Below are 14,219 nucleotides of genomic sequence, written 5' to 3'. Positions count from 1 at the left end.
CAAATTGGTAGAACAGCAGATTCCTTTCCAGACACGCTCCAAGAGAGCTCTACTCTTGCAGTACCATATCCCAACCTTCTGCAGCATTTTCTGTGTCAAATGCCCAGTCACTAAAGTTGGAGATATAATTATTTATTTCTAAAATGTATTAGTCACTTGATAGCTAAAAGATCTCGAGATGAAGTGGAGGCTGGTGGCCCCAATTTCAGTGGGTCTGTGAATCCATCCTGGTTTTCAGTCAAAACCAGGCAGAACGCTAAAGGAGCTATTCAAGGTGCTGAACCCTACCCCAAAATAACTTTGTCACCTTGGATAGCTCCTTGAGAGCTCTGACTAAAACCCAGAACAGATTCACAGGTCCACAAAAAGCAGAGCCACCAGTCTGCACCTTGCAGAAATAAAATCCAAAATTCCTGTAACAAACAAACAAAACAAGAAACAGCACTATAAACAATCAATTAAAAGGCATCAGAAGAAGAACTAAAAATAAAAGTCCTGAGAGATTAAACAGGTCTTTGCCTGATGTTGAAAAGATAACAAAGTAGGCACCAAGTGGGCCTCTCTGGGCAGGGTATCCCATAACTTGGGGGCTACTACTGAAAAGGCCTGCTCTTGGATAGCCACCCTGTCATACTCAGCATGCAAGGGCACTCAGAGCATGGCTCAGGTAAGGATATCTGGGAAGAGATAGTCTTCCAGATACTGTGGCCCCAAGCTGCAAAGGGCTCCAAGTTGCGAAGGGCACCAGCACTTTGAACTGGGCCCAAGACCAAACTGGGAGCCAGTGAAGATTGGTGTATGATCATAGCAACTAGTTCCAGTCAGTAACTAACTGGCATATTATTTATGCCAACTGAAGTTTCCAGATGGTCTTCTGCAAATGTTTATGTTTGGTGTACTTAGGTGTAAGTATGCCTGTTGCTGCTCATATGTGTCACTTGCTCTCTTGCAGATGCTACAACAGAGTCCCTTTGTGATGATGTTGTCTCTGTCTTCACGGTTCTCTGTGAAAAACTTCAGTCAGTCATCAGGTTAGTGAGTTATTCTAAATATAAATGGGGTGGGGTGGGGAATCCACCACTGTGCCTAGCTTGGGTCACTCTCTCTAGTGTACAATATCATTTAATATTGTAACATCTGATGTCTGTTTCAGAATTCTGGTAATCTTAATTTTTGTTTTTAAGGGCTATAGCAAGAACAAAATAGGAGACGATGTCAAGGCAAAATGTATGCATCCTGCACACTCCACACTCCTCCAGTTTGCTGTTTCCCATCAGGGATAAAAATGTGAAAAACAACAAGTTTCACACAACCGTCAACGTTAGCAATCAGAATATAAAATGGAAATTAAAGTAATTTATGCTAATTTTCAATGGCATAAATTTGGTTTCCTAGCTGCAGGCCTGTGGACAAGGGCATGAGCAACAGGGGTTATAGGCACACAATTCTAGACTTCCTGTTTTTAGCCTAGGATGTGTAACTGCACCTCCATCGTGGGGTTCATTTTTGCCCTTTGTTTAATTCTATCAGCCTGATTTCGAAAAGGTTAGGTCAAGACCATTTTTTGCATTGTTGCCTTTCAAAAAAATTTTTTTCCATGTAAACAGTTACCATCAACTTAATCTTCTCCTTCTATAATGAGACAACAATAAGCCAGCTATTTTTGCTCCTTTTCTTTCCTTTGAATATTCTATTCTATAGTAATAATTAGCACACATTTAAGTGAATTAGCCCTTGCTGTGCTATGCTGTGGTACAGGAACAGCATCATGGAAAATTTAATTGAGGATTATATTGGGTAACTATAGATTATGTGTACTGAAAAACTAGACATCTCCTATTTACCAGTAATCATCACTACCAATGTATCTTTTATTAAGTTTAGGGACCATAATTACATGGACACCTAAATAACAGTAATTATATGCAAGTGGTATATGTCTCCTTCTTCATTGTAAGCAGTTTATTAGCAGTGGCAGTGTTTGCATCTATTGAATCTATGTATACATTCTTAATTGCTGCAACAATGGCTTGCAAGTGTAGCTGTTTGTTATTACTAATATGAAATAGTAATCTGTATTGCCTGTTATGCCAGCAGAGTGCTCACTATCATGATGAGCAATATTTGCAAGGTCGCTCTCTTGAATGGCTCATTTTCTCTTCTGGCTTTTTAGTAGCAATAGCAGAGTCATAGTTCAGAGGTTCCCTGTAAGACAGACAGACAGTCTCCATCCTTTAGAGCAGTGGTGGGCACCTTCAGAGGGTCCAGGGGCCAATTTCCCAGCCCCAGAGCCCACCATCGGCCTCAACCTGCTGCCACTGAAATATGATGGCAGCCCCCCGGCCCACACACACAGAGAGAGAGAGAGAGAGAGAGAGATTTTTACTTTAAAACAAGGCATGTGTGGAGTGTGTGCTTGCCTTTGCATTGAAACAAGGTGCATGACCCCTCACTTGTTTTAAAGCAGATTTTTTTGTCGTTGCCATACCACCAAAATTCGGCAGCAATTCAATCCCTATGCCTGGTGCCCACTCTGCAAGGGGAGAGGAAAGCTAGATACACTTTGGCATGCTTTCTAAGCTGGCCTGCATAGATCAAAGCATCCTGTCTCTTTCCCACCAGGCAAAGTGAGGGAGAATTAAAGAATTCCCACTGCTCACTGCATGAGTGCCCAAGGGAAACAACGGCCTGGTTCACGCATAACAATAATTCATGGTTTATTTAACCCATGGTTAATGTATAGTTTGTTGCCCTACTCAGGATTTTTCTGGCAGATCAAAAAAAAATGTGGGTTGTTTTCTCAATCTCTTGGTTGGTTGTTTTGCTCCTCCTTCTCCTACTCCCTCTCTGTATCCCAAATGTGTTTACGGTGCTGTAGTACTGGCATGTAGAGCTGCTGATTTTTTGACCACTCTTGTATACCAATTCTGTCGTCTGGCAAAGCAACCCTTAAACAACCCACAAATCTGAGTTAACAACAACCCATGGTTTAAACAATCCAGAATCTACAACACACAACCCAAAACAAACCATGGGCTCTCTTTCTGCATTGTTCATGTATAACAAACCATGGTTTGTTAGTGCAGCCGCATTCACACATCGCAACAACCCAGAATAAGGGTTAAGTAAATGCTGGGTTAGTATTATGTGCGAACCAGGTCAGTACAGTTGAACCCTGGAAAAGCTGTGAAAAAATAGCAAAACACTAAAGAAGAACAAAAGTGAAACCAAAGAAATCTATGAGGGCAGGGAACCCCAAAACATAAGCTGAAGCCAAACTTATGATAGAGCCAAGCAAATCCACTCTTTGGCTTTTAGGGCACCGATAAATAACAAACTAGGATATTCTGAGGAGGCTCAGTGGTTCCCCTTCCCCCAACAGCCTGTCACACAGTAATGTCCATGATGCTGAGGCGTCTAACTGCCCAGCTCCTCTCCAGGGCCATCCATGTACATAGGACAAACCATTATTTTAGAATTTGTTTCCCCAATTGCATTTTCTTTGGAAATCTCCCTCTTGCTCAGCATGTAATTCTTTTAAATTACTGGAGATGAACTATCAGGATTGGACACCATGGCAATATGTCATTTACAAACAGTGGCTTGACAAAAGAAGAAAACAACAAATATTTCCATTTATCTGCTTCCCATCAAACTTCAGTGGATTAGATCAAACTCAGGCATACTGAAATACATTTCAGAAGACTAAAAATACTTGCTTAACCATGTTTTATTGCTCCTATATGTCTAAATAAGACTCAAATGTGTAATTTTGGGGTTTATTTCCTTTTAATTAACAATAAAGAGTAATGTCTTTGTGTTTTATTTGGAGAAACATGGGTATGCCTTAGGTTTCTTAATTATGAATGTTCTTCGGTTAGATATTTAGAGGGGGAAATGCTTTCCTCCCTCCATGCTTCCAACTTTGGCACCCTTTCACCTTTGGAAAAGCCTATTGGAGAAATTCACCCTGTCCAATACTCAGAGCAGGAAGGCAACAGCTCATTTTGTTAACTTTTTGCTTTAATCTTTAAACCAGATCATTATTTTCACACATTGTTGTTTTTGCGCCAGGCCTTCCCCCCCCCTCCTTTTTTGGGTGAAGTGAAGCTGGCAATCCGAAGGCAGAGTAGGGAGGAATGAAGATGCATCATTTTTCACATGACCTTGAAAACATTGCCCCAATCAATCAAGAAAGATCCATGTTCAGAAGTCGCCTCCTGTGCACATAGCTGATATTGAGCAGTATCCAATGCTGGCAATCCGCCAGCTTGCAACACATTGCGCTAGCAGGAATGATCATAAGAGCAATGGAAAAGTAGGCAAAACTACCACTTCTGGAATGGAACATGTCAGCAGAACTCCCTTCTGACTTGCCCCATTCTGGAAGCAGAATTTTACCTAATTTCCTCTTGTACTAACCAGTGTGATCTATCTTCCCATTGCCCTAGTGGATATTCTCATTAGCAGTGTGGCAGTATTGCGTACTGTCCATAAAGGCAGCTGTACAACTGGATGTCATCTCCAGGTACATCAAGATTTTAATCAGGGCTACACTGAGCTGCCTGGATGCATTTTTAATGTGTACGGAAATGCATATCTCCATTCAAGACTATCATTTTTTAATGAATGCAGAATTGCCCATGACTAGAGCACAACCGGGGCCCACAAAAATGACTTGCAGGGCCTAAAGCACATTTCAGGCCTATTGATTTCAGTGAGAGAAAATTAAGCATAAGTTTAAGTACTTGAAAGGAGGGCCAGGATACAGGACATAGAATAATGGGCTCAAGTTACAGGAAGCCAGATTCCAGCTGGACCTCAGGAAAAAAAATCCTTATTGTTAGAGCAGTATGACAATGGAACCAGTTACCTAGGGAGGTCGTGGGGGCTTTCAGGAGGCAGCTGGTCAACGATTTGTCAGGTATACTTTAAAATGGATTCCTGCATTGAGCAGGGGGTTGGACTCAATGGGCTTATAGGCCCCTTCCAACTCTACTATTCTATGATTTTATGATTCTATGAAATCCTTGGTATCATTTTATGAACTCAGTGGGAGGAACATGCCATTTTTCAATCACATGACATGAATCAGATTTATAGTGTCTGTGTTGCCTCCATTTTCACAAGAAATACATTTTTCTCCTCAGGTGAAATTTCATTCAACTGCTTTCCTCTTTCATTTTCTTGGTATTGAAAGAGGAAGAATAAGCATCTGTGGCTGTTGTTGTTTTTGTTGTCTCTATTTGGAACAAACTATAAACATTATACATTTGTGCTTCAATTTGCCAGTGAGAATCAGCAATTGCAGCTTCTCTTCCTGGAATGCATTCTCTCAATGCTGAGCAGTTCCTCTCCTACTATGCACCACCATAAAGGATTCACAGACCTCATATGGTAAGTAGATTTACTTTTAGGGAACATGTTACAGATTCAGCCTCCTATAAATGTACCCAAACCATTCCTATTTGAAAGAGTGTGTGTCCTCTACAATATTTTTTAGAAGAGAAGAAGTTCCATCACTTGGGAGAACTTCTCCCAAGGGATGGAACTCTTAAGATAGCAGAGGAAGCCCTATTGCTGTGCTCCAGTGACAATGTAGCATAGCAGGAATCTTTCAGTGACTTAGGAGGGAGAGGAAGAGCCTGCAGAGGACTTGAATTTAGCAGCTGAGCCTCTGGTTTATATAATAGTGTTGAGACATGCCATAGTCTGGAAGCTCAATATAAAGAAGATGTTCTCCATGGATGGACAGTTTGCAAATAATTACAGAAATACATGCCTTTAAGAATAACTTTTATGCTCTGGGTATTATATGATATTCTATATGTCAGTTTCAGGCTGCTGTTTTGTTATTTGACATATACTAGTGTAAAGCCCATGTTGGACTTAGTAGTCTAAGGTGAGAAAGAGTCACATTCACCTGGTTTTAAAGGAAAGGCTACAAAATTTGCACCTCCAGCCCGTTTTGATGCAGCCAAGATTGCCCCTGCTTCCCCATCTCAAAGCCAGTCTCACCTACCACAGACACCCAAACTACCCGGCTGTCAGGATGAGGCTCAGTCTCCCTGGTGTGGTTTCCAAATCAGACTTGGAGGCTGAAGTAGAAGATCAGCCAAGTCAGGAAGTGTGGGAGGAAATTCTCCAAGACTCTCAAGGAGTCACGGAGGAATCTTCTCAGGAGATGATTGAACAGGAGGCCCAGGCTCAGAGACCACCTTCCCCCTCCCCTGAGAATTCAGTCTTTCTCGAAGGGGGAGGGAGCACTAGAATTGATAGATCCCAGGGTCCAGGAGGTGGGAGGTGGTCCTCCAAACTAGTGACATGGCAGACGTTGGGGCATGAAGACCCTCTCTGAAGGAGGGATCTGGTAAAAGCCTGCCGGGCCCGGTGGGAAGCGGTCTATTTAGTTGATAGGCAACTGCCTTGCTTTGTTAGGCTATTTAAGCTTAGAGGACAGCTCCTAGCATTCACACTCCCTTCAGGTGTGAAGAGATGTCTATTTACTTAATAAAGGTTTTGTGGAGGCAGCTGGACAACCATCTGTCAGGGATGCTTTAGGGTGGATTCCTGCATTGAGCAGGGGGTTGGACTCGATGGCCTTGTAGGCCCCTTCCAACTCTGCTATTCTATGATTCTATGGATTGCCTGGCATGCCTCTTTGTTGTCTCCCATCTCACAATTCCCATGGCAAAAATAGCTTCTAGACAACTCTGTCACAGAGGTCCAGCTGAAAGGATGCTAGGAAAGGGTGCTGATATGGCAATTTCTGCTCTTGTCCCCCCTTCCCCCCTCCACACACACACAAAAGCAAAGTGACTAACTTCAACAAAGCGCAAAACGTTAACACAAGTCTTCAGGATGACCATGTGAAAGCATTCTAAAGTTGAACCGTGTTGTAATCTCCCTAAGTTTTGGTGGGCAATAATAACTCCATTCATATTTGTTATATGCTCTCTTGTCCAAGTTTGTGGTTATTATTCATTTTGTCAGGTTGCAATCTATGTGCAGTGTAGAATGTTGGACTAGGACTGGGGAGGTCCAGGTTCTAGTCCCTAGTTGGCCATGATACTCACTGGGTGACTTTGGGCCAGTTGCTGACTCTTAGCCTAAGCTACCCCACAGGGTTGTTGTGAGGATAAAATGGAGAGGAGGGCAATCATGTACACTTCCTTAGGCTCCTTGGACAAAAAGTAACATATGTCAAATAAAGTAAATATAATGAATACTAAAACTGCAACTGTTACATTTTTGTCCTGATGAGCTATTCCTTGAGTGAAAACACCCTTTCAAGCCTTCCAAAGGCAAATTGGAAAGCTCCCATGCTAGTACTCTTTGTGTATCCCCCTGGGGGAAGATGACCAAACCTCTGTCTGCAGATTCAGATATCATGTCTAGATTAGAACATAGACAAAAGAAACTCCCAAAATATACACGAGATAAGATTTAGTAGCTGAAGTGCTAAAACTGTAGCCATCATTCTCTTTACTGACGCATCTTCCATTGTTGTTTTTGAATTTCCGTAGGCATTTTCAGGGGAGAAAGCATGTTAGAGTCATCTCATTTATCCATGTAATTTGTTTTTGCATGGAAGACTAGTATATTGATTATTTTCATTACCACCTATTTGTGTCCCTTTTATTTTTCAGGAAGCAGCTGTGCCCAGCCCTCATAGTGATCTTGGGAAATCCTCTCCATGACAAAACAATCACCTCTGCTCACAGCAGCACCTGCCACGAGGCAGATTCCCCTTCGTCAGGGGTCTCTGATCACGGACGAGGCTCAGGTTGTTCTTCAACTGCTCCTGCCCTCAGTAGTCCTGTTGCCCGGACCATCTATTACATTGCTGCAGAACTCGTTCGACTGGTGGGATCAGTGGAGTCCATGAAGCCTGTGCTGCAGTCCCTTTACCACCGCATGCTTCTGTATCCCCCACCTCAGCACAGAGTAGAAGCCATCAAGATCATGAAAGAGGTGAGCTAGTCACAGAGAGGGTTCACTTTGGTTTTGGTTTTGGTTTTCAAGTTCGCTCAGATAACACTGCAGCAGAATTTTCTTTGCAGGCTGCAAATGGTTTCTTTTCCAAATGAAAAATAATAAAATAAAATAACACCATGATCAAAGAAGCAATAAAACAAGCAAAATCAACAGCAATATCCTTTCCAACAATGCAAATTAAAACACCTGAGAAATTAAAAGATCTTCACTTTTGACTGGAATTCAAACAGGGAACCAGTCTGTCTTCAAAACTCAGGTTTTTCCATTAAAAAACAAACCTACTCCTTTGACCTCCATGAGGTTTTACAGCATGCAAAGAAGGGGTGCAAAGCAGGGCTAACCCTGCAGATCTCAAGGAATGGAGACTCATATGAGCAGAGACATCCCACAGTTGTTCCCCGCCTCGATCCAGAGGGAGAGGTGGTTAAGAATTATTATTGTTGTTGTTGTTGTTGTTATTATTATTATTATTATCTGGGCCAAGTCTGCCTTGTAGCACATAAGCTGCCAGTACAGGCACGCTGATAGAAGTTTAATGTGGTCTCTACAGCAAACCCCTGTTCATAAACTAGTAGCTACTTCATGCACAGGTGAAGCCTCCCAATCAGGTGTTCAGTGTCAGATCAATCCTGTTCACTTGAATACTTGGAATAGATTCTAAATGATAGGAAGGACCCAACAGTCTCATGGCGCCAGGGCTTTTGAAGTTTTGCTAGTGTAAACCAGCACTAGCACAATGTGCGCTATTGACATTGCACTAGCAATGCAAGGTCAGCAACACCAATGCCGTGACATGGTTGAATTCTTCCCATAGTGTTATTTCCAGGTCAACTGAAATCTTGAAAATGTTAAACCAGAACTACCATGGTCTCTTAGTAAAAACTGAAAACCTCTCTATCTGCTTTGCTTCAGTAGATGCAACATCAATTAGCTCATGTGTCCTTAGACAAATCAGCCTAGCAAAGAAAGAAAGATGGTTCCAAAGTTATGCATTTATTTGCGCTGCATGAAGTTTTTGTTATCTCATACAGACTTGAATTGTATTCTGTTCAGATACTTGGCAGTCCTCAGCGTCTCTGTGACTTGGCGGGTCCCTGCTCTACTGAACCAGAATCCAGAAAGAGGTCCATTTCAAAAAGAAAGTCCCATCTGGATCTTCTCAAACTGTATGCCTTCATTTCTTTATTTTAGCCTCCCATATATATATTATTCTGTGCACACTTTTGTGATTATCGCTTAGAGTTTCTCCAAATCAGCATGTTTTCTTCTTGTTTTTTTTTAATTCCTGGATGCATTGGACATTACATAGTTCTAATTTACATATGTATAATCTTCCTTACCATTTAACGGGACAGCAGAAAATGGAAGAATACTGTAAAATAATTGGACATCAGTAAAATCTATCATATGCTTAAGTTGAATAATTTGGATTCATTCAATTTAATGAATGAATCCAAAGGGCCAGCTTTGCCGTAGGGGGAGTGTGTTCTCCAACACAGGGGGGCTGAAATCACTTGCTGGAGCAAAGAGTTTGAGCTTGACTGAGAGGCATGAGACTGAGTGAGGCCTGGTAGAACTATTAGTAGGGCTTATTTAATCCAAGTAGTACCTTCTGCCTGGTGCAGTTAAGGCTCCAGTTTATATTATTATTGTTGTTATTGTTATTGTTATTGTTATTATATTACGTTTATATACCACCCCCATATCCGAAGCTCTTTGGGTGGTTAACAAAGATTAAAAAGATTAAATTAAAAAGACTGAACATTAAAAATAAATATACAAAATTTTAAAACAAAAACATTAAAACAGCTAAAGTTTAAAACAATTTTTAAACAATCAGCCAGGCCAAAGCTCGTTTTGGAGCCAGCTAAAACTCAACATATGCTGTTAAATGCCTGGAAGAAAAGGAAAGTCTTAACCTGGCGCCGAAAAGATAACAATGTTGGCGCCAGGTGGGCCTCATCAGAGAGATTGTTCCATAATTGGGGGGCCACCACAGAAAAGGCCATCTCCCTTGTTGCTGTCCTCTGAGCTTCTCTTGGAGTAGGCATCCAGAGGAGGACCTTAGATGTTGAGCATAGTGTATGGGTAGGTTCATGTCAGAAGAGGTGTTCCGTCAGGTATTGTGGTCCCAAGCTGTGTAAGGCTTTATAGGTTAAAACCAGCACCTTGAAAACATTCACCTGTCCAAGGGATCACATTTTAAATACTTTATAAATGGCACAGTAGGGACACATGCATCTTGTTAACCTATTTGGTATTTTCAGTCTTTAAAATTTGGAAATAATTAAAGACTAGCTCATTATCAAAGAGGGCATCTTTGTCTGTTCTTGTTCATAGGATGTTATAGGATGCACAGGGATGTTATAGTTTGCACAGCCCTGCAAAAAATGAAGAATAAAATGTGTATTTCTGCCCTTTTTTCTTTTTAATTGTAGTATCCTGGATGGGATGACTGAAGCTTGCATCAGAGGTGGTATTGAAGCTTGCTATGCCTCCGTGTCTTGTGTCTGTGCCCTGCTTGGAACCCTAGATGAGTTAAGTCAAGGGAAAGGCCTGGATGAGGAGCAAGTCCATCTGCTTCTTCGACGCCTGGATGAGCTCAAGGACGGGGCTGAGTCCAGTAGAGATTCCATGGAGATCAATGATGCTGATTTCCGGTGGCAAAGACGGATTCTGTCATCAGAGCTTACCCACTGGGATGCAGGCAATGAAAAGAGTCCTGACATTAGTATTAGCGTTACCACTGATACTGGTCAGACGACCTTGGAAGGTGAAATGGGACAGACGACTCCAGAAGACAATTCTGAAATTCGTAAGAGTTCTCTACAGTCGCCAGCTGGGCAAGCAGGCAAAGAAATTCATTACAAGGAGCCAGAATCAGAAACCATTGACCAGCCAGATGTTGTTCAACGGAGCCATACAGTTGTTTATCCAGATATAACAAATTTCCTTTCAGTTGACTGCAGGACACGTTCTTGTGGATCCAGATATAGTGAGAGTAATTTTAGTGTTGATGATCAGGATCTTTCGAGGACTGAATTTGACTCTTGTGACCAATATTCTATGGCAGCAGAGAAGGATTCTGGAAGGTCAGATGTTTCAGATATAGGTTCAGACAACTGCTCATTGGCTGATGAAGAGCAGACACCAAGAGACTGTCCAGGTCACAAGTCATTACGAACTGCTGCTCTTTCCTTGAAACTGCTGAAGAACCAAGAAGCAGATCAACACAGTGCCAGGTTGTTTATCCAATCCCTCGAAACTCTTCTCCCTCGGCTTATAGCTCTTCCTAAAGTAGAAGAGGTTGATCTGGCCCTCCAGAATTTCTCCTCAACTTTTTGTTCAGGTTTGTGGGCAGAACATTTGCTTCACCATCCGTATTAAATGAATTCCTGGTGTATCCTTTTGAAAAATACCTACTAGAGAACATTGTTGATTAGCATCTTTTATTCATTAAACATAGTTTCTGATTATGTTTGAGATAATCTGAATTCTAATCTATGTTCAGCTCTTTGAATTAATACTGTGAAGTGCAGTAAATTGGGATAGGGAAATATTTGTTCTATGAAAGGAATCTATCTGAAAAAAATACATCAGAAATCCGAACCCTTGTGGATTTTTTAGGAAAGATCTAGAAACAAAGTATTAAATTCCAACTTTCTCCTTCTCATGGATTGTTCCTATAAAATCCATATGGAATGATCCTTCCTGCATAGCCCATTTCCATGAGTATTTCCACATCAAACTCAACCTATTATATTACTTCAGTAAGCCCAGGGTTTTATCTAATGTTACTCTAATGTAAGTCCCATTCGTTTCAATGGGTCTGCTCCTAGTAGGACCAACATTGGATACATCCCACAGTTTTAACAAGACTTTTCAGTCACCAGAATAACTCAGTGACAGATTTATAAGCTGTGTATGACAATAAGAGTATATAACGTGTGGGTTTCAATGGGATATGATATGAAATATTCTGCCCGTAAAGGAGGCCTTGAAATCATTTTAAATAAAAATAAATAAAAGCAGAACACCAACCCATTTTTAGAGGAAATTATCTTGTCACCCAGAAGACCAATTGTTTCAGTACACTTGACTGCTCAAACAAAAACTGAATTTTCGTGCTTAGTTAGTCAGATTTCAGAAGCAAGCTGTTCCATACATTACTAATTAGTTGTGCAGAACAATATGGTAAACTGATACGTATGCAAAATTGTGCCTTTTGAATGTTTGGGAGATCTCACGAAATGTTCTGAAAAGGTCCTACAAAAAGTCACATCAACTCCAGGGTTAAAACTGGCTTCAGCTTAGTATAGCATCAAGCATGATGAATTGTTGTGGAATGGTCCACAGCAGGGCAGGCAGATGGGATGGCTTTGGCTCCCCTTTACCTCCCCTTTTACAACATTTCCCTTATTCCATAAAATTTTAAAACAGTACTGATTTGCACTTGTGTCCTTGCTTGCACAAAACAGTGTGGCATTACTGTATAGATCATGTCTGTGTGTAGAGAGAGCTTCCCTTTCAAGAGACCTATTGATTTTTCATTTGTTTATCACGTTGGTATCCTGTCCTTCCTCCAAGTTTCTCAGAACAGGATACATGAGGGTTGTGCCATGGGAGGAATTTTAAGCTGTGTGTGAGATAGAGAGAAAGTGGGAGAGAGAGACTCATCAACATCATCCCCTAAAGCTTCAGGTCTTCTCCAAATCAAATCCAGCCTGTTACCCACTAGACCAGTCCAGTGGAGGGTGGTGGCGGCTCCAATGTCAGTGGGGCTGTGAATCCGCTCTGGGTTTCAGTCAGAACCAATCAGAACTCCATACCATGCATTTCAGTCAAATTCTGACTGGTTCTGACTGAAACCCGGAGCCAATAAACTGCCCCACTGACATCGGCGCTACCTGCCTCCTCTGCAACAGTCTATCAAAATAGGCCGACCTGAACATGAAAGAGAAGTTGTATGTTACAAAATTGTGACTTACACATCAATAATTTACCTTGATTCACTAAACTAGATTTCTGGTGCACAGCACTTATTATATCTCTTATCTGTTTGTTAGGTTTGATGCATTCTCCGGGATTTGAGGGAAATACTAGCTTCAGCTTCCAGACACTGATGAATGCTGACAGTCTCTATATGGTCTCTCATTATACTCTTCTGCTCAACCTGAAGCTGTCTAATGCAGATTACTACCGAAAGAAGCCTGCCCAATGCCCTGTGTTAATGGTGAGTTGAATATGGGATGCAGTGCAATGTCTCTTTGTTGAAATCAACATCACACAACTGGCAGCATCCTGAGTTCTTACAGTCTTTGTTTCATAGCTCAGTGAATATGAAGTGCTCATATTTAAGCAAGTTTGGGCACATGGGCTTGGATCGTAGAAATTGGATCAGAGATTTCAAAGGTGGGGGGAGAATGGAGATTTTCACACACAAAAAACATTCCGAAAAGCTGTTATAGGATGACTGGTCTAAAAATGAAAATGAATGCAAATGTTGTACCCAGTTATTCTCCAATTAGTACAAACCATAGTTTGCCATGTTCGAACAACGCAGTAAACTATGGTTTGCTAAGAACCCAAAAGCAAGAAGAAAGAGGGGAAGCCTCCAAGCCTGAGGGTCATGGCTGTTCTTGTACATAATGACTTGATTTGGTCTGATATCTGAACTGCATCAGAAAGAGAGATATGCTGATGTTTCTGTACAAGCATCTGAATAATTTTATTGTCACATCAGTTGTACGCCTGTGATCATATCTATGTTTAGAGGTCTCTGCGGAAAAGCAACATAGCTCATTATACCATACTTGCTGAATTCTGCTCTTCCACTTGGCAGAAGGAGTTCATGAAGCAGGTCCAGTCCAGTGGAGTGTTGATGGTTTTTTCTCAAGCTTGGGTTGAAGAGCTTTACCATCAAGTCCTGGAGAGAAATCTTCTTGGAGAGGCTGGATATTGGGGAAGCCCTGAAGAACACAGCCTTCCACTTATCACCATGCTAACAGGTCAGTATCATGGTAATATACCCATTGGAATGACAGGACAGTATAGAAATAAATCCCTATTGTCAACATTATACCAGTGTAAGTTGCATCCTGGGTGAGATTCAAGCTCCTAGGATTAATTGTTCTAAGTAGATACTCACCCCAGGGGAAGGATATGGGTGGGACTTCTATGTTTGATCATACAGAAAGGCCCTAGTTCCTGGCCCCACATTA

At 41.5% G+C, this 14,219-nt stretch overlaps 1 protein-coding gene across 1 annotated transcript in view; it reads left to right on the top strand.

Annotated features, from left to right (window-relative positions):
- Positions 1-14,219, top strand: part of ARFGEF3 (ARFGEF family member 3) — a 74,921-nt gene that overhangs the window by 29,225 nt on the left and 31,477 nt on the right. Inside the window, exons 8-14 of the mRNA XM_063124610.1 lie at positions 953-1,031; positions 5,293-5,397; positions 7,650-7,974; positions 9,052-9,164; positions 10,437-11,347; positions 13,065-13,231; positions 13,841-14,006. Of these exons, the coding sequence (XP_062980680.1) occupies positions 953-1,031; positions 5,293-5,397; positions 7,650-7,974; positions 9,052-9,164; positions 10,437-11,347; positions 13,065-13,231; positions 13,841-14,006 (1,866 nt within the window). The remainder of the gene's footprint in view (positions 1-952; positions 1,032-5,292; positions 5,398-7,649; positions 7,975-9,051; positions 9,165-10,436; positions 11,348-13,064; positions 13,232-13,840; positions 14,007-14,219) is intronic.

Source organism: Elgaria multicarinata, chromosome 4 (assembly GCF_023053635.1).
Source record: "Elgaria multicarinata webbii isolate HBS135686 ecotype San Diego chromosome 4, rElgMul1.1.pri, whole genome shotgun sequence".
NCBI classification, from domain to species: Eukaryota; Metazoa; Chordata; class Lepidosauria; order Squamata; family Anguidae; genus Elgaria; species Elgaria multicarinata.
The sequence above is the reverse complement of the archived record's forward strand: the minus strand, read 5'-3'. Positions and strand labels throughout refer to the sequence as shown.